The 25,107-nt window shown below is 38.4% G+C and overlaps 1 protein-coding gene across 4 annotated transcripts in view; it reads left to right on the top strand.

The window, feature by feature from the left end:
• Nucleotides 1-1,101: 1,101 nt before the first annotated feature.
• gpr155a (G protein-coupled receptor 155a) overlaps nt 1,102-25,107 on the top strand; it is a 51,955-nt gene continuing 27,949 nt past the window's right edge. For all 4 annotated transcript variants that reach the window (XM_039757663.1, XM_039757664.1, XM_039757666.1 and 1 more), the window contains exons 1-6: nt 1,102-1,241; nt 9,385-9,784; nt 15,597-15,762; nt 18,652-18,807; nt 23,527-23,610; nt 24,161-24,281. In XM_039757663.1, coding sequence (XP_039613597.1) covers nt 1,214-1,241; nt 9,385-9,784; nt 15,597-15,762; nt 18,652-18,807; nt 23,527-23,610; nt 24,161-24,281 — 955 coding nt within the window. In that variant the 5' untranslated portion in view covers nt 1,102-1,213. The remainder of the gene's footprint in view (nt 1,242-9,384; nt 9,785-15,596; nt 15,763-18,651; nt 18,808-23,526; nt 23,611-24,160; nt 24,282-25,107) is intronic.

Here is a 25,107-nt window from a genome sequence, read left to right as displayed (position 1 = left end):
GAGTTGGGAGGAAGAGGACAAAGCTTGGAGGAGTGGTGGTGAAAGAGAGAGAAAAAGTTTGCGGTGTGTTTTTGGTGGTGCTTTTTCATACTTGTGACTGTGTTGTGCCTGTGGGGATTACGGGGAAAAGGTGCCCGAGAGGTGAAGAAAAATAAGTCTTTTTATTTGATACGTGCCTCCGGTGTGAATCTGTGTCGGGTTTTTACACTGCTAACACGTGGAATTGCATTCTGTTTATCACAATTACTTTTGAATCTGACTCACTGTTACAAAAATATTTAATAAACAAAACAATATTTCTTGGACTGTGGTGGGTTGGCGCCCTGCCCGGGATTGGTTCCTGCCTTGCGCCCTGTGTTGGCTGGGATTGGCTCCAGCAGACCCTCGTGACCCTGTGTTTGGATTCAGCGGGTTGGAAAATGGATGGATGGATATTTCTTGGAGGAAATTAAAAAAAAAAAAAAATAGAAATGCTCCAATTTTCAAATCAGTTCACATAATGCCCGAACACACCTGAATGTTACACCAGGTGTACATTTTCTAACTTGTTTTTCTTGCAGATTTGTTAATTCCTGATATTTTGTGTTAAGCATCTCATATTTACCAAATCATAATACGGAAATATTAAGAGTACATTTACTGCAATTGCCTAAATGTATGAAACTGAACCATGAGACTGCCATTGGGAGAATTGTTACGTTTGTGTTTATTGTTTTCTTTCTTTTTCAGCAGCAAAGTTTATCTGATGGCTCCAGCAGTGGGAACAATTACCTTCCGTTCAAGTCCTGGTACTGAGAATATCTGATGACAGTCATGCCAAGCACGGAGAACTACAATTATGGACTAAGAAACATGACACTGACTTCCACAATGGCTATACCTCCATCGATGTCCATTGACAAGCTGTTTCCAGCTTTACTGGAATGCTTTGGAATAATTTTGTGTGGATATATTGCCGGAAGAGCAAACATCATAACATCTTCACAGGCCAAAGGGCTTGGTAATTTTGTGTCCAAATTTGCTCTTCCTGCTTTACTGTTCAAGAACATGGTGTTGCTAGATTTTGCAAATGTCATCTGGTCTTTCCTTTGGAGCATTCTGATTGCCAAAGTGACTGTGTTTGTTATTGTGTGTGTGCTGACATTGTTAGTTGCCAGTCCAGACAGCAGGTTGAGCAAAGCAGGACTTTTTTCCATTTTTGCCACTCAAAGCAATGATTTTGCTTTGGGATATCCCCATTGGTAAGTAGATAAAAGTCATTCTGAATTTATCGTTACATTTTTTTTATATTTAGTCCGTTTTTTCTGAATAGTTTTAACATCCTTATGTTTTGTGTGTGTGTGATTTCATTTATAAAAGTCAGAATTGGCAAGTTGATTCTTTGTTTTGCTGAATCGTACTTGATGTATTGAAATGTTAGTGGTGTTTCCTATAACATTTATGGTGAAATTTTGTTATCTGAGCTAAAGGAGTGTCCCAGTGTACAATTACAGTGTAATAAAATCTGTGTGAGAGACATATTGTAAACATTAAGACTGTGTCTACTTTAAACATTGAGCACAAAGCAGAAGCCATCCGTGGAGGTGGCAGAAGTGGAACACAGGGCACTCTCACAAACAACACCCACACTTTTGAAAATTAACCTGATCCCATAACTTTTGTGATATGGGAGGAAAAATTCTGAGTATTCTGAGAAAACCTATGCAGGCACCACACGGACTGGTGTTGGTTGGATTTGCCAAGAAAATGGATTACTTTAAGGGTAGTAAGGATTTGCAGTGGATGACATTGCTTCTTCACAGTACCTAGCTCCTGGTTTACATTCTTGCCAGTGTGCCTTGGAGGTAACATATTCTTTATATGTGAAGTGTCTTTCCTCTGTTGTCTTTAGTACTAGGGTGTTGTACCGTGTTAGCCATTATGAATATAGAGAAAATCCAAGCAAAATGACACCTTTTATTGGCTAACTATAAAAATATTACAATATGCAGGCTTTCAACGTAACTCAGGCCCCTTCTTCAGGCAAGATGTACTTTCCTTACCTTAATCTACTGAACTGGGGCCCTAAGGCTAAAGTCAGTGTACTACTTGGGTCCCTGATGTTAGGATGGTGTTTAGGGTTTTGGTTTATATAGTCTGCCCTTTATCCATTCCTTACCTTAACCCCACTGGACTCGGGCCCTAAGGCTAAAGTCCACTTCTTGCCTGAAGAAGGGGCCTGAGTTGCCTCAAAAGCTTGCATATTTTAATCTTTTTAGTTAGCCAATAAAATGTGTCATTTTGCTTGACTTTTCTCGGTTTTCTTTGATATTTTCCACAGTATACCTTCTGCAACTAAAAGAATTTGTTTTTTGTTGGGAATGTAGACAGACTTACAGCCCCAGGTTTTGTTCTTGTATTCTTGTATTCTCCCTGAAGCTGAAGGAATAAACAGCCGTTCTCCACAGCCTTATAGTAGAATAGCTGCTTCAGAGAATAGATGGATGATTTGGTTGAGAGAAGGACAAGGAGACTGTGAAATGCCCAAGTGCAAATGTTTTTACATAAATTGATGTTTATAATGGGCAGCACAATGGCGCAGTGGTAATAAGAAGACCTGGGTTTGCTTCCTGGGTCCTCCCTGTGTGGAGTTTGCATGTTCTCCCTGTGTCTGCATGGGTTTCCTCCCACAGTCCAAAGACATGTGGGTTAGATGCATTGGCGATCCTAAATTGTCCCGTGTGTGTGTGTGCGCGCGCCCTGTGTTGGGTGGGATTGGCTCCAGCAGACCTCCGTGACCCTGTGTTAGGATATAGCGGGCTGGATAATGACTGACTGATGTTTTATAATGTATTATTTTATTATTAATAAGGGAAACAGCAATTTTGAAGCAGCTATCGGTAACAATTTCTTATACTATTATAAATTTTAAAAACTAATTCTCAACAGATTTTAAGTTTTTAAAAAAATCTTCTGCAAACTGTTTATTCAAAGTTAAGTAGACCCAGCAAGCAAACATCTTGAACATGTTCTCACTTGCTTTTTTTTCCCAAAAGCTTTTGTCATTGTGTGAGGGGGTATTTAGGTAGAAATAGAGCAGATTAGTGAAAATAAAACACAGTTAGCTTTCTTTTTGTAAAGTATTTATGTGAAATATTTTTACACAGACTTAACCCACACCCAGGAAAAGCTGAGAACAAAGGCACTTGTGTTTATATTTTTTCAGAAAGTATCCAACTGTTGTGCACCTCTCTCTCTTTCTCTCTCTCTTTCTCTCTCTCTCTCTCTCTCTCTCTCTCTCTCTCTCACTTTTTTAATCTTTTGAATAAACTTGAAAAACTCCAAACGTGTGTAATCTTAGGTATAGCATTGCTGATGTGTTTATGTGTGTGTTTATATATATATATATATATATATATATATATATATACTGCTCACAAAAATTAAAGGAACACTTTAAAGAAACACATTAGATACATCAGATCTCAATATGAAGTTGGATGTCTATACAAATAACGACAGGGCAATGTCTTAGGAACAAAAGGATGCCAAGTCTTTTAATGGAAATAAACGTTTTCTGCCTACAGAGGGCTCAATTGTGTAGACACCCTAAAATCAGAGTGATATGAAGATGTGGCAGGCTAGTCCATTTTTCAAAATTTAATTTCTGCTACTCAAAATGCTTTTCAGTATCTTGTGTGGCCCCACGAGCTTGTATGCATGCTTGACAACGCCGGGCATGCTCCTAATGAGACGACGGATGGTGTCTTGTGGCATTTCCTCCCAGATCTGTATGAGGGCATCCCTGAGCTGTTGTACAGTCTGAGGAGCAACCTAACCTGCCGGTGCCTAATGGACCGAAACATAATGTCCCACAGATGTTCTATTGGGTTTAAGTCAGGGGATCGTGAAGGCCATTCAATTGTTTCAATTCCTTCATCCTCCAGGTACTGCCTGCATACTCTTGCCACATGAGGCCGGGCATTGTCGTGCATTAGGAGGAAACCAGGACCTACTGCACCAGCGTAGGGTCTGACAATGGGATCAAGGATTCCATCTCGATACCTTATGGCAGTCAGAGCACCATTTCCTACGCAGTAGATGTCTGTGCGTCCCTCCATGGATATGCCTCCCCAGGCCATCACTGACCCACCACCAAACCTGTCATGTTGAACGCGCTGCAGGCAGCATATCGTTCTCCTTGTCTTCTCCAGACTCTTTCACGTCTATCACAGCTGCTCAGGGTGAACCTGCTCTCGTCTGTAAAAAGTACAGGGCGCCAGTGGCGGACTTGCTAATTCTGGTGTTCTTGAGCAAATGCCAGTCGAGCTCCACGGTGCTGGGCAGTGAGCACAGGGCCCACTACAGGACGTCGGGCCCTCAGGCCATCTTCATGAATGTTCCTGATTGTTGGGCTAGAGACATTCATACCAGTGGCCCTCTGGAGGTCATTCTGTAGGGCACGAGCAGTGCTCAGCCTGTTCCGCCTTGCACAAAGGAGCAGGTATCGGTCCTGCTGATGGGTTGAGGACCTTCTACGGCCCTGTCCAGCTCTCCGAGAATAACAACCAGTCTCCTGAAATCTCCTCCATGTTCTGGAGTTTGTGCTGGGAGACACATTAAACCTTCTTGCTGCAGCACGTGTGGATGTGCCATCCTGGAGAAGTTGGACAACCTGTGCAACTTTTGTAGGGTTAGGGAATCGCCTCATACTGCCAGTAGAGATGATTACTCAAGCCAAACCTAGCACGAGTGGAAAACCAGCCAAAAAAGATCAAGAGGGAGAAACTTGAAATGACCTCCACATGTAAAACCAGTCCTGTTTTGATGGTTTTCTAATTGTTGCCACTTTAGTGCACCTGTCGTTAAGTCCATGAACACCAATACAGCTGAAAGTGATTAACAATGACCTCAGCTGCTTAACCAACCAAAAAATTATCAGACAGGTTTAATTGATTTCATGCCAGGCCCAATAAAAAAAGTGTTCCTTTAATTTTTGTGAGCAGTGTATATATATTATGTATGTGTGTGTGTGTGTGTATATAACCTACCTACCTAAATATAACAAACTTAAATTTGAACAAACAGCATTGAGAATTTTATGTTGCATATATTTTACACATAAATATTATACAGTATATATATATATATATATATATATATATATATCTCCATCCATTGTCTAACCCATGAATCCATATATATATATATATATATATATATATATATATATATATATATATATATATATATATATATATATATATATATATATACTAGAGAATACCAAGGCTTTGCAGGAGAAGTAGTGTGTTAAAGAAGTTATGAAAAAGAAAAGCAAACATTTTAAAAATAACGTAAGATGATTGTTAATGTAATTGTTTTGTCATTGATATGAGTGTTGCTGGCATATATATATATATACACACACAGACACATATATACACATCTATACACATATATATACAGTTACACTTATATACACTTATATACACTTACATACTGTATATATACACACACATATGTACTGTATGTATATATATATATATATATATAGGGTGGGACTCGATTAAAAAATTAATCCAATTAATTAGAGGCTGTGTAAGAATTAATCTTGATTAATCGTATGTAATCAAGACATGTAAATTTGCCCCAAATCGCAAATGTTTTTTTTTTATTTAAAACGGTTTTAGTGGGCGACAGAATCAAATAATAGACATGTACATGAATATGGTAAACTGAAGCTGTTTTAATTTCTGGAAAAAAAAGCCTTTAAACTGCATTTGAATTCAAAACAGAAACAAAAATATCATCCCTGGTTAAAATTGGGCAGACTTAAAAATAAAGTGGTAGTTTAAGTAGTTTAAGTACATTTTCAGAATAGTATTGTCTTTAAATAATAATAACCAAAATTTCACCATAAAGTGCAGTTTTTCTTCTTAAAAAATAAGTCAGAAACATAAAAGGTAATTTGACCAGCTTACTCTTTAAACTCTGAGTAACATTAGCCAAAATTATTTTGTACATTAGGCTAAAACAGTGTGATCATTGAACATTTTGTAATTAGATGTAATTAGAATTACTAACGGTCACGAAGTCCAATGATCCCCAGTAAGAGCCACAAAGTCCGCTTTCTGTAATGCATCTAATTTTGCTTGCTTTTCAGTGTGCACAAAACCATGCTTTTATCAAGGCTTCGGGAAGTCGAAATGATCAGTCGTAGGAACGCGCTTTATTCCGACTCTAACATTTTTGTAGCTGTGATGTGTGCATCAGTGTAATGGATGTACCAGGAAATCATGCATTGACAAAAGTTCCCGTTTGCTTGGAATTGAAAGTGTGATTAAATGCGTTATTTTTTAACGCGTTATGGAGTACATGCATCGAAGCTTCTCAGCTGTGCTTGTGCTAAGAAAGGGAAAATTTTAAAAATAACGTAACATGATTCTGCGTTAACCTAATATTTTTCATACGCCCCAAACCAAGGAGAAGCGAAGGTAAAATGAATCGGGTAGCGCGTACATAGTCAGTACACCCCTCTCGAATCGAACCTCGAATGTCGGCGTTAGAGGCTAAGACTCTACAATTAGCCACAGCGTGTGGCTTGTCTATGCTAAAGTATGTATTGTAGATCGGGGTATATATATACATTTATATATATATACCCGTGTATCGCAGTGGAGAAGTAGAAGTTATGAAAAGAAAAGGGAACATTTTAAAAATAACGTAACATGATTGTCAATATACAGTAATTGTTTTGTGAGTGTTATTGAATGTTGCTGTCATCAAGGATTTGATTATCATTATTTCTTTCAATCAGGCTCGTATTTGTAGGATGTGTTCAAGTTACATTCCGTGTTTGTCAATCGTTGTAAAGATAAGAGGTTTCATTCGATTAGTTCCTTACTGCATCAATAAACAGCTCGTCTTCCTTTTTATCTGTGATGTGACAAACTGCATGCACTTTTTTTTTTTTTACACTGTCTTCCTTTAGCAGGACATTCACTTTTTCCACCGTGTGCTTTGTTTCCGCAGTAGCTGCACTTATGAATATGATTCTATGTATAAGACGCTTCATATTTTTTTGCTGCCTTCTCAATTGTGTAATTCGGTTTTTGTTCAGCACTCTTTGGAACTGTTGCTTTTTGTCTGTGCACTGCGTCAGTTCACGTGAGCCGCTTGGTGTTCTTGCATCGAAGGTTCCCAGCTGTACTGGTGCCATGTCGTGTAATGTCAGCTAAGACCCGGCACTTAAAACTTTCTCTCGCAGTTTCAATGAGTTTGTGCCAAACACCACCCTGACCATCTCATCTTCCTCTGCATAAGCACAGTCCTTCACACGTGAACATTTACTGGCAGTGTTTGTATTGGATTGCCGCTGATGGACGGCCTTATATGGGCAGGCACTAAATTACAAACGCTAGTGGTAGCCTATGAACTTAATTTAATATAAACTTACGGTTCACGCCGTGCTTTGTTTCCGCAGTAGCTGTACTTATGAATATGCTTGTATGCCTCATTTGCTTCATAATGTTTTTCTGCCTTCTCAATTGTGAAATGGAGTTTTGTGCTCATCGCTGTTTGGAGTTCTTCCTTGTGCTCTACGTACTTACGTAGGAGGCGTGATGATGTCACACGAAACTCCGCCGCCCATCTCAACTCAAGACTCCATTACATTATATGGGGAAAAATAGCTTCCAGTTATGACCCTTATGCGTAGAATTTCGAAATGAAACCTGCCCAGCTTTTATAAGTAAGCTGTAAGGAATAAGCCTGCCAAATTTCAGCCTTCTACCTACATGGGAGGTTGGAGAATTAGTGATGAGTCAGTGAGTGAGTGAGTGAGTGAGTGAGTGAGGGCTTTGCCTTTTATTAGTATAGATAGATAGATAGATAGATAGATAGATATATATATATACTGCATACTGCATAATATTTATGTGTAAAATATATGCAACATAAAATTCTCAATGCTGTTTGTTCAAATTTAGGTTTGTGGGGTGTGTTATTTTCATTTGTTTATTACTTTATTACTTCCTGGGTCCTCCCGGCATGGACTTTGCATGTTCTCCCCGTGTCTGCGTGGGTTTCCTCCGGGCACTCCGGTTCCCTCCCACAATCCAAAGACATGCAGGTTAGGTGGATTGGCGGTTCTAAATTGGCCCTAGTGTGTGCTGGGGGTGTGTGTGTGTTTGTGTGTCCTGCGGTGGGTTGACACCCTGCCCGGAATTGGTTCCTGCCTTGTGCCCTGTGTTGGCTGGGATTGGCTCCAGCAGACCCTCGTGACCCTGTGTTCAGATTCAGCGGGTTGGAAAATGGATGGATATAGTTTATTCCTCTTCCATTTAAATTAGTGAATGGGCCACACAATATTTTCAATCACCCATCCAGTCCCCCTGCTTTTATGGCATTTTAATTCAAATTTTTTATGTACTGCTTTTATGTTATAAAAGTGGTTCTTCTCAATATTGAATTATTGCTGTTATTTAATTATTTATTGATACTACCTGCTTTTGTGTCATATTTTCTTTCATCAGTTTAACCTGTAGATCTTAATTGGCTACCCTGTTACAGCATGGTGTCTTTTATTTATACAACTTCTACTGTTGTAGGTAAACAGCTGTTATTCCTAACTTGCCACTGCAGGCATAGTTGGCTTTAAGTGCTGCTTTAATGGATCTGCATTGTTCAGTCTAGACTTGTTAATGTTGCAAGAAAAGACAAGAGGAGAATACGGCCGCTTCATTTGCCATTTACAGTTGTTTACAGAACTAATCGATACGTACTGTATGTACCATCATAGAGTTTTTTCTTTCCTTACTTAGAATTTAAAACGGGCCTACAACTTTAGGTCCGTATATGCTCTGGAGTATTACTATATTCTGTGAGGTGACATAGGGCAAATACTATTTAATGTCTTATATAATATATTTATAAAAAAAAAAAAAAAAATTAAAGTTAGGAATGTAAATTAAATATCTTTAAGTACCAAAGGGCACATGGGTAATTTTATTTCATGATTAAAGGTACACTCCACCCAAAAGTTATCATACTAGCTTGTAGTGATTGTTTTTTTTTTTTATCTCATGTTTTCTTGTGCTTGTTACTAGTGCTGCAGAATCCTCATCAGCTATCCAGTCATATTTTTAAATTGTACTAAATGCATGCTTTTTTGCTAAAATATTCTTAGTTACTTGTGGAATATTCAGCACACATTATAAATATGAAACTAAAGCCTCATGGAAGTCCCTTTTTGAATTTAAGACGAGACTCTTGACCAGCGAATAAGAGGAAGGGGCAGGTGTTCAACTCAAAATGTTGTGTCCTGTTTATAGTCAGTTTGTCATTTAATTGTTAAACGTAATAAACTGTACGTTACTGACCTTCTTTATCTCTTTATTTCAGTTGATGCACTGTATGGGAACACATACCCCGAGTATCTTCAGTACATTTACCTGGTTGCTCCAATCTCTCTTATGATACTAAATCCAATAGGGTTTGTGTTTTGCGAGATTCAAAAGTGGAAAGACAATCGTACTTCACAGCAGAGCAAACTAAGAATTATTGGAGTGGTGTTGCTTCAGGTTCTGAAAAATCCCATTGTTTTCATGGTCATCGTTGGAATCTCAATGCACTTTATCCTGGGCCAGAAGATTCCTGCTATTATTGAGCAGTTTGTGGATGGACTGGGAAATTCCTTTGGGGGCTCTGCCCTATTCTACCTTGGCTTGTCTATGGTGGGACAAATTAGAAAACTTACAAAATCTACCTTTGTATCTCTTATCCTCCTGATAACGGCAAAGCTGTGAGTATGGATACCTAGTTAAACACATGTTCATTTCTTTTCACTGATTTAAGAAATATGTGTATTCTTTCGGCTGCTCCCGTTAGGGGTCGCCACAGCGGATCATCTTATTATGTTAGTAAAATGTGGATTATCAAGCGTATATCCGAGAGAAATATTAATATACATTAGTATTTGTTATGGTTTTATTTTTAAATCAAGCATACAGTTTAAATATCAAGAAATAATTTTTATAATTACATCATTTAATTTAGAGTGGAGCGTATGTTCCAGAGTTCTTTGGAAACGAAGTGGTTGTACTAGCAGGTTAACTGGCAGACTGTGTTGCACAGTATATGAATTGTGTCTGACAGCCATGTGATTTGCGGGCCAGGTCTTTTTAGCTATCACACTGTAGTGCCATATTGATTGGGCCCCTTCTGCACAAGCTGCCCCTCTCCTAGAAGTGACGACTGTTCAGTATTTGTCTTTTTGTGGCAGTCAATGCAAAAAGAAACCCTTTTAGTATTTTCAGTTTGGATAATCATTGACACTGCTAGTTTCAACATCACACTATATCTTTATATTTAGTTCAGATAATAATCTGCACATAATGTGTGTAATATTGTCCATGTAGCTTTTCAGAGGGTGTAGTAACACAACGAGTTCCAACTCTGCTTTAACACATACCGAGGGTTTTTAAGTAATCAACAGACATTGGGACACCCATGCAAATTGTTGCTTCAACTTGCAAGGCTTCATTTACTTTAATTGCTGCAGAATATCTGTAGTTTGTAACCTATTAGTTCCCTGTAGAAGCCCTATTTGTAATGTCCTGAAATTTCCTTTTTTTCAGTTTTTGCTAACCTAAACTTTAAATCTAAACCTCTGAGTTTACTGCTTACCTTTCCAACATTTTAGGTCACTCATTGCACTTCAGCTGATTAAATCTGAAGAACAACTGGGGTGTTCTAAAACTTTTGACTGGTAGTGTATATCATATTTGCCTGCTGTTTCGTAGTATCTGATCAGCAGTGTTAATAATGTCCCAAATGTGTCTTTTGTAAAATGTGCTAGTATTAAAACTAATAATAAATATAAATGATATACTTAGCACTTGACTATCGTTGCTCACCAATGTAGTTTTAATGTAGTGGAAATTGTTAGTCACAAACCCACTTATATTTGGATAACAGGTTTATCTATCTATCTATCTATTATATAGTGCCTTACATATCTATCCTATCTATCTATCTATCTATCTATTAGTAGCGTTAGTCTTGAACCTTGGAAATTGTCTGGTTACCCTGACATGTGTAAATGTGTTCCCTCTGAAAATTCTTGGAATAGCTGTATCAAGAATATCTTGATTTGCATATTTTCACAGAGTGGATACACTCTCAAGTTTATTGCTTTGCTGCACATTGTGTATTTTTTGTCTAAAAATCCCCAGATCAGCAGCTCAAGATGTGGTGGGTTGGTTTATAGGTAGACTTTTATTATACCAGAAGGAAATTTGTTTGCAGCAAGAAAATATAAAGCTTGTTATTACAGTGTGGCAATTAAGACGTGTCTTGCCGCCCCAAACCCTTAACACAACTTTTATAGACACAGTCCCTGGTGCAAATAAATTAATTTATTTTCGCAAATAACTATACACATGCACCACAACTCCAGCACTACGATCTTCCCAACTGTGACTCCCCAGGCTTTATTATATTGCATCCAGGATGCACTTCCAGGTCAGGTGGGACATCCCCCTCCAGCAGCTCTTCCTAGTGGCACCTGAGGACCCCATGGTGTCTGTCCACCAAAAAAAACAACTCTCGTGCATCCCAGCGGATGTCTGAAAGGGAAGCACGGCAGAGGGAGTTCCCCACCCAATGTACTGTGGAGGAATATGGTACTAGGAAGCAATCTCTCACTGTCCAGTCATTATAACGGACCTCCGACCAGGACAAATGCCACTAATCAAACCCCATCGGGATGCCCATCGACCCACATCCTTCCTTTTTAAAAAGCACTCCACTGCCAGATAAGGTACCATTTCATCCTGGCCAGGATTCCAGCCATCCCATGTTGTCTAGTACAACTGATACAGAAAAATTAAACAAGCTAATATATGATAGCGCATTATTATATCTTTATATGAACTCCTGAAGTCATTTGTGTAGAAAATCTTAATAGTAATCTTTATGAAAGCATTATTTTCAGACTTTAATTTTGAAATCCAAAATTGAGCGGATAGTAATTTTGCAGCTTTGAGGCTATGGATCTGCACTGGCAATCGGAAGGTTGATGGTTCAAAACCCCTAAGTGCCAGAAGTGATTCCACTCCGTTGGTCCCTACATGGCATGCTTCTTCTTCTTCTTCTTCTTCTTTTGGCTGCTTCCATTAGGGGTTGCCACAGCTGATCATCTTCTTCCATATCTTTCTGTCCTCTTGTTCTGTCACACCCATCACCTGCATGTCCTCTTTCACCACATTCATAAACCTTCTCTTAGGCCTTCCTCTTCTCCTCTTGCCTGGCAGCTCTATCCTTAACATCCTTTTCCCAATATACCCAGCATCTCTCCTCTGCACATGTCCAAACCAACACAATCTCCGTCCAACTTGAGCTGACCCTCTAATGTCCTCATTTCTAATCCTGTCCATCCCCATCACACCCAATGCAAATCTTGACATCTTTAACTTTGCCACCTCCAGCTCTATCTCCTGCTTTCTGGTCAGTGCCACCGTCTCCAACCCATATAATATAGCTGGTTTGACTACCACCCTGTAGATCTTCCCTTTCACTCTTGCTGATACCCGTCTGTCACAAATCACTCTTCTCCACCCACTCCACCCTGCCTGGACTCTCTTTCACTTCTCTTCCGCAATCCCCATTACTCTGTACTGTTGATCCCAAGTATTCAGAAAATCATAATAGTAATAAATACTCAAATTCCAATTATTGCTACTGATCACCTGTTTCAATTCAAAACAGTTATGTTTCCTGTTATATTGTTTTTTATTCTGACCATCAACGAAAGCCAAATTTCGTCACTAGGGAAATGAAGAATTGATCTACGGCCGGAATGTTTTACTCAATGGCAATTTTATGTTGCATATTCAAGAGTAAGCAGGTCCAGTGAACTAATCATGTTAGTTAGTTCGGTAGGTCCTCCCACGCACCTTGGTGCATTGGGACAGCAAGTGCTCTCCAATGGACTCCCATCAGCAGGGGCGGTCCTAGCCTGTTTGGTGCCCTGGGCGAACACCCCCTGTAGTGCCCACCCCCCCAGCGTTCTAATAAACACTGAGCAAAATCAGTGCAATAAAACAAACTATTGGAAATGTAATGTCTAACAGAGACAAAATCAAATTTTACATTTATACAGCACCAAAATACTTTGTTATAGTGTAAAGAATTTTCATTTTAGTACCATCTCCAGTCATCCATTCACCAGGTCACTAACAACTACATAAACCTTTTTCTCTCAGAGCTGCAGTCAGTTTCTTATTTCGGTTTAACTTTCCCCGCCTACCACTCTCCACTACGCGAGTCATTTGCATTAGTAAGTTAGCACGGCAACATATATATCAATACAAAAAAACTCTTACTAACTCAAATCATTTTATCAACATGTTCAAAAATCTCATTGACGATATTTTACCGTTTTAAAGCCTGTAATGTGCACTCCAATTATGACGATTTTACTAACCTGTGATAAAGAATAGAGAAAGCATACGCATTGAGCTGGCGTCAGCTTCACACTGTGCGGCAAGAAGCAAGCAGCAGGTGCACCTCGCAAATGGAGGGTGCCCTTGCTCCCTGCAAATGGGCAATTGAAAACCGATTGGTGCCCATGAAATCCCAAAAAATTCACTGGCATGATATCAGGGCAGCATGGGCGTGGGGTTGGGGGGGATTTTTTTTTTTTGGCCAATGCCTAAGATGCCGCCGCCCTGGGCAACGACCCATGTCGCCCATATCAAAAACAGCCACTGCCCATCAGCGTCATCCAGTGGTAGGTTGGCAGTGTTCAGGTTTCCCAAAAAAGTTGTCTTTTAAGTGGTATGTGGCCTGCCTGGTTTTCTTGTCCGCCTTAATGTTATCCAGCGCATGGAAATTTTGGAATGTGTTAAGTGTGAAGACGTAGTATGTGTTCGACGAGAAACATCCTGCGTTCTGTAATGATGTCCTCCAGTGACCGTAGAATAAAATAACAGTAAACTTATATTAGCTCCTAGGAAAAAAAACCACAAATATTGTATACAATAATGTGCTTAGTTACATATGAAATATCTGATTAACTGACAACACTGTAACTGAGGTATGACGTCTTAGAAAATGTTTCTGGTGAAGCAGAGTAATACAACTAATATTTATGTAAGGATGGACACTCTTCACATTGTGACTTACCAGCCTTGGCACAGTCTCTATCCAAATGGTTAGGGGTGCCAGATCTATTAATCATCGGTTTATCATTTCTGTAAACAACATAACATATGCATCTCTACGATTAGGCAGAAAGAGTGCACATACTTGAGGGTTGTCCAGTTTATTCTGTAGAGACTGTACATTTCCCAATGTAAAGGTCTGTAAGGTTGTACCCCCTACACTTTTTTCAGTCTATTTTCCTCCATTTTGTGTTTTTTGTTTTTTTTTTTTTCTTCCCGATTACTCAATTATTACAACTTGTTACTGAATTAAAACTAGAGGTCAGGTCAGATTTACTTCAGGTACTCCTTTCTATATGCAGTCCATGCACGCTGATTAGGAAGGGTGGCATGAAGACCCAAGTCAGATGAAAATAAACCTTATGAATTGATTGCCTTGGATGAAACATTGCTGAACACAAAGTTAATAATAAAAAGGATAGGATAGGATAGATGATAATTAAGAGAAAAAACTTAAAAGAATGCATAGAGTGAGACAATTCTGCTGCTGGTCACTACAGATTCTGTGGCTTTTCCACACTACATCCTGTATAAACCCAGCTGTAAGTTTGAATCCTGTGCTGCTCTACTTTGGCATAGCTTAGCATTTTTTATGTTGTGCATCATACAGCCCAGTATCCCAGTGCTTAATTTAGGTATAATAAGTATTGAATACTATGAAAAATATGAGAACAGTATACAATTCTTTCAAAATTAAAAAAAAAAAAAATGTCGCCACTGTACTGTTTAACTGTTCTACTTAACATGGTGGATATGAATTCCACAGACAGATGAGTTCAAGCCACAGTTCTAGCTATTTCTGCCTAATTGGATTGCTAAACGGTTGTTGATCTGTGGAAATGACTGTGATGTTTATAATCTGACTTTCTTAAATACCTTGCCTCTTTCTATGGCAACTTGTCACAATTTAAAATCCTGCCTGCCATAGGCTCTCAGCTGACTGTATTAAGGAGGTAACTACAGGTTTTCTTGTGTCAAGAACTTTATCACACACACAAATAAACATAGGTATTTAGTCTCTTGATCACCATCTTATTTCAAAGACACTTTACAAGTACGGAAATGTAGTAATTCAGATGTCTTAACTGTATAACACAATGTTATATATTACGTTTCTATTCTTGTGCTTAACAGTGTATCCTTTTAGCAAAATTAAACTGAATACAAGATTCTCAGTGTAATCCCAAATAATTGCATTTTCCTCAGCTTTTTTAGTACAAGACAGATAAACTGTTTTTATTCTAATGTTAAAATCTCAGATTACCTTAAACTTGATGGAGAAAAAAAAATCTACATTTTTGTTTCTTTTCTCAAAATAAGCAAAGTGCATTATTTATATTTTCTTAACATTTCACTTTAACAGCTGTCTTTTATTTTATTTCTCCACAGCCTTGTGATGCCACTTATATGCAGAGAAATGGTGGAATTATTAGACAGGAACAGCAGTACAGGAAACCACACAAGTCTGTCAAACTATGCCTTTCTCTATGGAGTCTTCCCAACTGCACCAAGTGTAGCAATCTATGCAAGCCAGTATAACATGGAATTAGAAATAGTGAGTATTGAAATTACTACGAGGACTTGCACTTGTTACATTTCCATTGACCAAAAAGGTGTTTTTATATACAATCAAATGAAAATACACTAGGTAACTTGTTAACTTGCTTCCATCAAACTAACTTTTTGTGATTAAAAAATGATTTGCATAATGGCATAATTTCCGGGAAAAAATAGAATTTTTCCTTACTGAAAAAAAATTGTTTGTTTCCATCCTGAATTTGAGATATATATAAATGTTGGTGGTATCCTCTTACGAACACCTGCTTTCACTTAAACCAACAGCTTTTTATATAAGATGAGATCTGCTGTTCAAATGCCCAGGTGTCATAGACTAACTTAGTAAGTTCTTCTCTTGTGCCATGGCAGATTATACTGCTAGAAATAACCATAAAGAGACACTTCTTTTGGTGAGAAGCAATATATGGGTATCCTGTAGCTTTGAGAAACTGGTTCATCTACATTAAGGGACACAGCATATGACAGCAAAAAAACTTCCCACATTTAAACCTCGCTCATATATCCCTGCACACGAGTAACATGTTACGTAATGGAGCTATGCCTCGTGTGGCTGTCACCATTCCCTTGACATGCCAACAGCTTACGCCAGTAGTGTTGAGTATCTTTGTTCCTAAATCCCATTGTAGCTATAATTTCACAGCTCTAGAACTGAGGTTGATTGTTTTCTGCCATAGCCCATCTAATCCATTAACATTAATCTTGACCTTCTCAGCTCTCTACTTCAAATTGCTGTTTCCTACTAAAGTAATATATTCGGTCACGTGTAGATACAACAACACAACAACATTTATTTATACAGCACATTTTTATACAAAAGATGAAGCTCAAAGTGCTTTACAGAATGATGAAAGAGAAAAAAGACAAAATATATCAGAAAATAAAATTAAGCAATACTAATTACCATCAAAAAAAAAAATCAAAAAACTCCAGACGACTGGAGGAAAAAAAAAAATCTGCAGGGGTTCCAAGGCCATGAAATCACCCAGTCCCCTCTAGGCATTCTACCTAACATAAATGACCTCAATCAGTCCTCATTGTATTCAGATATTAAATAACATTTTTTTTTTTTTGTGAAAATCGAAGGAGGACATCTTTGTCTGTAATTTATCTAAAAATACTTGGCTGGTACTGTTTCACTTCCTCATGGTGCTATTGTGCAACTGTTTTTTTTTTTATATATACTTTTTGTTAAATTTCTCCGCATACAGTGTGGATGTTGGTGTGTGCAATATATTCTTCTTCTTCTTTCAGCTGCTTCCGTTAGGTGTCGCCACAGCAGATCATTTTTCCAAATCTTTCTGCCCTCCCCATCTTGCTCTGCCACACCCATCACCTGCATGTCCTCTCTCGCCAAATCCATTAACCTTCTCTTAGGCCTTCCTTTTTTCCTCTTACCTGGCAGCTCTATCCTTACTATCCTTCTCCCAGTATACCCAGCATCTCTCCTGTGCACATATCCGAACCAACGCATTCTTGCCTCTCTGACTTTGTCTCCCAACCATCCAACCTGAGCTGACACTAATGTCCTCATTTCTAATCTTATCCATCCTCGTAACACCCAATGCAAATCTTAGCATCTTTAACTCTGCTACCTCCATCTCTGTCTCCTGCTTTCTGGTCAGTGCCACAGTCTCCAGCCCATATACAGTAACATAGCTGGCCTCACTACCGTCCTGTAGACCTTCCCTTTCACTGTTGCTGATACCCATCTGTCCCAAATCACTCCTGACACTTCTCCACCCATTCCACCCTGTCTGCATTCTCTTTTTCACCTCTTTTCCACTCCCCGTTACTCTGTACCGTTGATCCCAAGTATTTAAACTCCTCCAACTTTGCCAACTCTACTCCTTACATCCTCACCATTGCACTGACCTCCCTCTCATTCACACACATATATTCTGTCTTGGTGGTCCTACTGACCTTCATTCCTTTCCTCTCTAGAGCAAATCTCCACCTCTCCAGGGTCTCTTCAACCTGCTCTCTACTCTCGCTACACATCACAATGTCATCAGCAAACATCATAGTCCACGGGGACTCCTGTCTAATCTCGTCTGTCAACCTGCCCATCACCACTGCAAATAAGAAAGGGCTCCGAGCTGATCCCTGATGTAATCTTACCTCCGGCACTCCTACCACAGACCTCACCAGAGTCACACTTCCCTCGTACATATCCTGTACAACTCTTACATACTTCTCTGCCACTCCCGACTTCCTTATACAATAATGTATGAGTATGTATGTATGTATGTGTAAATATATAATCTCACAAAATGCTATATATCCATTTTAGTCCAAAAAATACCTTTTCTGATTGGCTGAAAGTATTTGTACTAATTTTTCACTAAAACAGAAGTAGCATTTGTCAATTCTAAAGTGAAGGTGTTTTAATAAGCTGAACAGTAAGTTATGGTTCCAAAAATTTAAAACAATATTTATTGAATTTTCCACAAAATTTTTTCATATGTATTTATATAAGGTGGTGACATAAATCGACATGTGGATTTTGAGATATCAGTAGATTTCAAAAATGATATCTGTCTTTTTTTTTTTAAGTATGTCAGGATGCAAGTCCTTGGACATAATAGCTTGAAAATAAATTGCTCAGTACCACTGAACCACAGTTAGTATCACTGTAAATGTCACAATGTATATATTTGGAGCTAAATACAGTATTGTGCAGTGCAGGTGTATTGATTCTGAGTTTTTTGAATTTTAAAACATCGTGGGTATTAATTGTGGATTTTTTTTTTCTTGGAAGTACAGTATGACACTCCTGTGTCACATTTACTTTTGATTAGAGTAATTAATAGACATATTGTAACAATCTGTATAAACACAATTTATTATTATTCTCTGTTTTCAACAGGTCACCTCAGGAATGGTAATAAGCACATTTGTTTCTGCCCCTATCATGTATGTATCTGCTTGGTTATTAACTATTCCTTGGATGGACTCCCAACTGCTTCTCTCAGCACTTCAGAATGCCAGCTTTGACATAAGTATAATCACTTTATTTGCTTTGGTAGGTGGCAAGATTACTGTCTTTTCTTTTTTTATTGAAGGGTATAGCCAGGCTGCAGGATTGCATAATATATAAATATATATTCAAGCATTTTCTTTGTTTGTTAGTAAACTTTATAAAATGAAATTAACCCTAGGTTACTTACAAATAAATTGCAACATTTTCTAGATTATACAGTGCAGTATTTAAGAGTTTTTTCATTTTTCTTATTTAGCTTGTACATTGGAATCCTGTTGGTGTTAATTCTCTGTGTGTAACAATAAAAAGGAAAATAACTCAAAAGAGAATGTAATTGTAAAAAATATACCAGCCTGCTGTCAAGTAAGCGTCTAGCTTTTGTCCCTAACTTCTGATTTGTCTTTCTGGTTTACCGCTTACCCTGTCAGTCTGTCTTTGTTACCTGGTAAAGCTAATTATGTGGGTGACAGGAGCAGGAGATATAAACTGAGTGTGGGTTTAGTTTAATGTTCTAGTGTTGTGCCGTGTTAGTCTTTGTACTGTAAATGCATCGTGTTTAGTGGTTTCTTTTAGTGTTTCCCTCTCTTGCCTGTCTTTTAAATTCTTTGTCCTCTGTTGGCTTTTTAGGAATGTTGACTTTTGTTTTGTCTGCTTTGTGTTCTGAATTTTTTTTTTCCCTCATAACAGGCATTAAATATCTTTTACCATTTGATCTGCTATTCTTTGATAGCTTCTTTAGTTCTTCTTGTTCCTCCAGAGCCGTATCACAGATTGTGCTTTGCATTTCCAACCTTGACTCATGGGGCTTTGATCTGCCCGCCTCTCTGCCCTCGGTTTCCATGCCAGGGAGGCCTCGATTGTACTGTACTGAGCAGATAACTGTGCCATAGAGCAAGGTCAGAAAAAGGAGTAGAGGCTAGAGGAATTGTAATTAGATAATTTTGTGGTACTGAGATCACTAATATTAAGTATTGTAATTTGTGTTTTCCAAGAAATTAGGAATTAAAGCATATAACAAAAATATTAGACAAGTCAGCTGCATCCTGCCACATAGTAATATACAGAGTGTAAATTTCTATATTGTAAAGTGGTGTCTGAGTCTTTTTTTTTTTTTGTGACCTTGTTCTGCGGAAGAGGACGCACGCCTTTTACAGTATACACAGTAACTGCTAATGTGCAGATGAGGGGGATTTATTGTACGTCCCTTTTATTGGAAAGCAAAAACAAAGTTTTAGGAGTGAGCACTGTAATGTAAATAAACTGCCACACAGAAGCAATGCACACTTCTCAGTCAACTAAAAAAAGGTTGAGGTCAGCACATAGTTCATGACCTGTATGTCAGCAAAGCAAAGTCTCCAATTTCAGCCTCAATTATTGAACGAAAGGGTAGCACTGCCTTGTGGATCCTTAAACTATATATAGATCAAAAAATCCTTTTGATTGTTCTCAGTGTATTGATCATAATGTGTGCAGTTTTTATCCCTTTACCATCTCTAATCAACACCTCCAGCATTGGCAACCTTGAAACACCTATTGCTCAAAACAACATTTTGTGTAGCAATAATGAGGAAGAAGCAACACTGAATTACTAATAACACTGAATTAGTAATATTATTCTCTAGTCTGTATATAAATTATCAATGAAATTTTATGAGCAAAATGCATCCAGAATTTCTTCCCAAAATTTTAATAAAATCTCAGTCCTTAACCAACAATTTAATGCCCATCATATTTTGGAATATTTAACATTTTAGCAGCCAAAATAAGGAAATGGTCACAAGGTGTAAGAAGTGCACTAAGTGTACAACTTCAGCCCTACTGTCATCCAGACAAACAATTGTCAGTTGAGACTAGTATTCAAAACTATAACTTCCTTATGGATTTCTCGGTGTGTTCATGTATGCTAATAATTTAAGAAATCACAAGAGCACGCGCACTTTGTGTAACTGATACTAATAAATGACATGTGCAGTATAGCATTATGTAGGTTTGTATTGAAGTCTGTCAATGAGTATAGTTTGGACATCACTCATCTCTGAGGGTGTCTTGTCTGTGCCTACAAATACTAAGAAATACTTTTGTGTACTACACAAATGATAATCAATTAGGATTCATCCAATTATAGAAAAGTTTAACAAAAAAAAAACTTGAAACTTTGTGTATTCATTTATATGATAAAAAAATAACAAAAAAAAAAGGTTCTCCCTGCCCTGTTCTCCACAAGCCCCCTCCAGCGGTGGCAGGTGCCACAATTTCTAGCATTCAAAAGACTTTGTGAGTAGTTGTATGTCTCCTGAACTAATAAAGATATTGGAATGATAAAAACATTGATTTTTTCAGCATAAAGAGAGAATTCTTTTTCAGTTAGATGCTCTGAAATCAGTCATATATTCTTTTACTTTATAGCCCTTTAAAAATTAATTATCAGATCATCCATCCATCCATTTTCCAACCCGCTGAATCCGAACACAGAGTCACGGGGGTCTGCTGGAGCCAATCCCAGCCAACACAGGGCGCAAGGCATGAACCAATCCCGGGCAGGGCGCCAACCCATCGCAGGACACACAAAGCCACATCCACACACCAAGCACACACTAGGGACAATTTAGAATCGCCAATCCACCTAACCTGCATGTCTTTGGACTGTGGGAGGAAACTGGAGTACCCAGAGGAAACCCACGCAGACACTGGGAGAACATGCAAACTCCACACAGGGAGGACCCGGGAAGCGAACCCGGGTCTCCTAACTGCAAGGCAGCAGCGCTACCACTGCACCACCGTGCCACCCCTATTATCAGATCACTTACTTAATAATTATATTATTCATGCTGTAGGGACTTTGTTACATAAAACACATTTAACAAATTAGCTTTTCACAATTTTTCATATCTTATATCGCTGGTGGAGCAAGATTAAGAAAAAAACAATCTATATGATAATGCTCCACCCACAATTTAAATGGTTATTGTATTAAAGCTAGTTTTTCAGACACAGAAGCTGATAGGGCAGAGAAAATACAGTGCATTTATTATTGGTAGATGCACTATATTGCAAAATATACTGGGACCCCCGTCCAAATCACTGAATTCTGGTGTTCCAAACACTTCCATGGCCATAGGTGTATAAACTCAAGCACCTCGGCATGCAGATGGCTTCTACAAACATTTGTGAAAGAATGGGTCGCTTTCAGGAGCTCGGTGAGTTCAAGTGTGGTACTGTGATAAGATGCCACCTGTGCAGTAAGTCCATCTGTGAAATGTCCTCGCTACTAAATATAGTCAACTGTTAGTGGTATTATAACAAAGTGGAAGCAATTGGGAACAACAGCAACTTGGCCATGAAGTGGTAGGCCATGTAAAATCACAGAGTGGGGACAGCGCATGCTGATGCGCACAGTGTGTAGGAGTCGTCAACTTTCTGCAGAGTCAACAGCTACAGAACAGTGCGTAGAGAGCTTCATGGAATGAGTCTCTATGGCTGAGCAGCTGCATCCAAGCCTTAGATCACCAAGTGCAATGCAGAGTGTCGGATGCAGTGGTGTAAAGCCCACTGCCACTGGACTCTAGAGCAGTGGAGACGTGTCCTTTGGAATGATGAATCACGCAATCTGATGGACGAGTCTGGGTTTGATGGTTGCCAGAACAATGGTACTTGCCTGACTGCAATGTGCCAAGTATAAGGTTTGATTGGGGGTTTGGGAACGGGTTGGTTATGGTGTGGGGTCGTTTTAGTTCTGCTGAAAGGAAGTCGTAATGCTTCAGCATACAAAGCCGTTTTGGACAATTTAATGCTCTCGACTTTGTGGGAACAGTTTGGGGATGGCAACATGACTGCTCACACACCAGTGCACAAAGCAAGGTCTATAAAGAAATGGATGAGTGAGTTTGGTGTGGAGGAACTTCACTGGCCTGCACAGAGCCCTGACCTCAACCCGACAGAACACATTTAGGATGAATTAGAGCGGAGACTGCGAGCGAGCCAGGCCTTCTCGGTATCAGTGCCTCACTTCACAAATGCTTTCCAGGAACAATGGTCAAAAATTTCCATAAACACACTACTGAACCTTGTGGAAATCTTCCCATAAGAGCTGAAGCTGTTATAGTTGCAAAAGGAGAGCCAACTCCATATTAAAGCCTATGTGTTAAGAATGGGATGTCATTAAAGTTCGTGTGTGCGTGTGTGTAAAGGCAGGTATCCCAATACAATAGTGTACGTACCGCTGTTTTAATAACTTTAATTTTCATTATATTCATCACAACTTAAAACATGAATTGTCTTACTCTTAAAACCCTAAGGAAACTCTCTTTAAATATCTTATATTTTTTAAAAGTCATAGTGTTTGGACTGCTTATCAAAGAGAAGTGCGATAAACCTGAGTTCTCATGTAGAACGCCACCTGGGTGAACCTCTGTGGACTGACCCATGATCTTTGGCTCAAGCTGGATAATAAGGGAAATGTACACACTTGTAAAGAAGTTTCTTTCAGCTTTCAAAAACCTCCCATCACACTTCATTATATTCTACCCCACTTTCATTTGATGTGTCCTAGTAATTGAGAACAAAATGTGTAAATCAAATGAATCAGGAGACTAGACCTTGGAAGGATAGAGTGAGACTGTGTTATACAAGAAGCTAAAAGACATGCTCTTGTTCCATAATTTGTGTCATTGGTCTTAGAAGCAGGAAGTATAACTAATGCAAGGTAAATATGCCCTTTACTATTATAACATATAATAGTAATATTGAAATATATCTTTGTAGGTATGGTCTGTAGCAGTCATGATTCTAAGCAAGAAGTTTAAAAGGCTCCCTCATTTGTTTACCACAAATTTGCTTCTCGCACAGGTGAGTATTTTTCCAGAAACATTATGTTTGAAAAAACAATGTACATGTTTACAGAACTTGAGTTAAAATGACAGCCATCTATCACTGTAATACCCACCCTAGGAGACCCAGGGTTGTATCATACTGATCATGACACTTGTAGAGTGGTAAAATCTGGCATGATAGCCGAATTTGTAAAATGTTAAGTACAAAACAAAAAAGTTCACTGTGCTGAGAAAAAACTTGAACTGTAAACATCCTGTACAGTAGGTGTGTGTGAGTGGGCCATAAATAAAACAAAAGGGCTTCTTATACAGGGCAGGTTCTTGTTCTTCCCTCCTGCAAAACCCTGGTTAGGATTAATCATGTTATTAATCATACATTCAGTCTTTGGAGTTGTCATAATAGTGCCACACTGCCAAAAGTATAAAAAAATCCTACTTTGCTACAAATTTATATCTATCTGTGTTATATATTTAAATGAATTAATTGATTTATGTCGCTCAAAAACTATAAAATATACCAGATGTCGCCATATTGATAATTACTTCTCTCTCTCTTTCTTTTCCAGTTTCTGGTCTGCGTTGGAATGATTTTGTGGAAGTTTATCATCAATCAAAATAACTTTATTGGTCAGGTTCTGGTATTCATTTTGCTCTACAGCTCCCTTTACAGTACTTACCTATGGACAGGTATGCTATTTTGTGTGTAGAATACATATAATAGATGCACTGTATTTATATGAGAATTCAGAGATATTTTGCTTGAGATTGCAAATGATATTGTAGTCAAAAGTTTTAAGCTGTGACCACAGCAAAAAATCTCCAACTGCTTAAGAGTGGCTGACTTAACACATAAATAATTGCCATGAGCAGTGAAATGCTATAATTTCCAACTCTGTCACCAGTTACTTAAGCAGCAAATTAAATTATTCATGCTTTGGTGTGATTTTCTTACATTATTACAATTGTGTTTTGATTACTGTACACAGTAACCAAAAACCTTGTTCAGGTTAGGTCTCCAAATTACAGGAAAGGCATAGCTGCGCTAGAGAACGCCCAGTGAAGAGCAGACTGATTTCAGAACTGAGAGGTATGAGCTATGGGGAAATATTGAAAGACCTGAACCTTTTTTAATTTAAGCAAATACAGATTAAGAGATGACATGACTAAAATTATAAAGGGAATCGCTGCAGTGGGTTGCTGCTGTTACTTTAAAGTAAATGCTTTGACAAAGATCCATGTAGATGTAGTAAGGGTAGATTTTGCACAAACGTAAGAAAGTTTTCTTCAAATAGAGAACCATAGACATGGAATAATGAGTAAGGTAGTATAGATAGTACTATGGGAACCTTCAAAGCTCAACTTAATATTTTAGAGAAAATATGAGAATAGGGTTGACGAACCTGTTGGGTTGAATGGCCTGTTCTTCTTCTTTAAATTCTTCAACTGTTGAAATATTTATTGGTTGTAAACAATACCTGCAAGATGGGGTCCTGAAACAATAATAATGGAAAGT

This window comes from Polypterus senegalus, chromosome 6 (assembly GCF_016835505.1).
Source record: "Polypterus senegalus isolate Bchr_013 chromosome 6, ASM1683550v1, whole genome shotgun sequence".
Taxonomy (NCBI): Eukaryota; Metazoa; Chordata; class Cladistia; order Polypteriformes; family Polypteridae; genus Polypterus; species Polypterus senegalus.
Note: the sequence above shows the minus strand (reverse complement) of the source record. Positions and strands in the feature narration are given on the sequence as shown.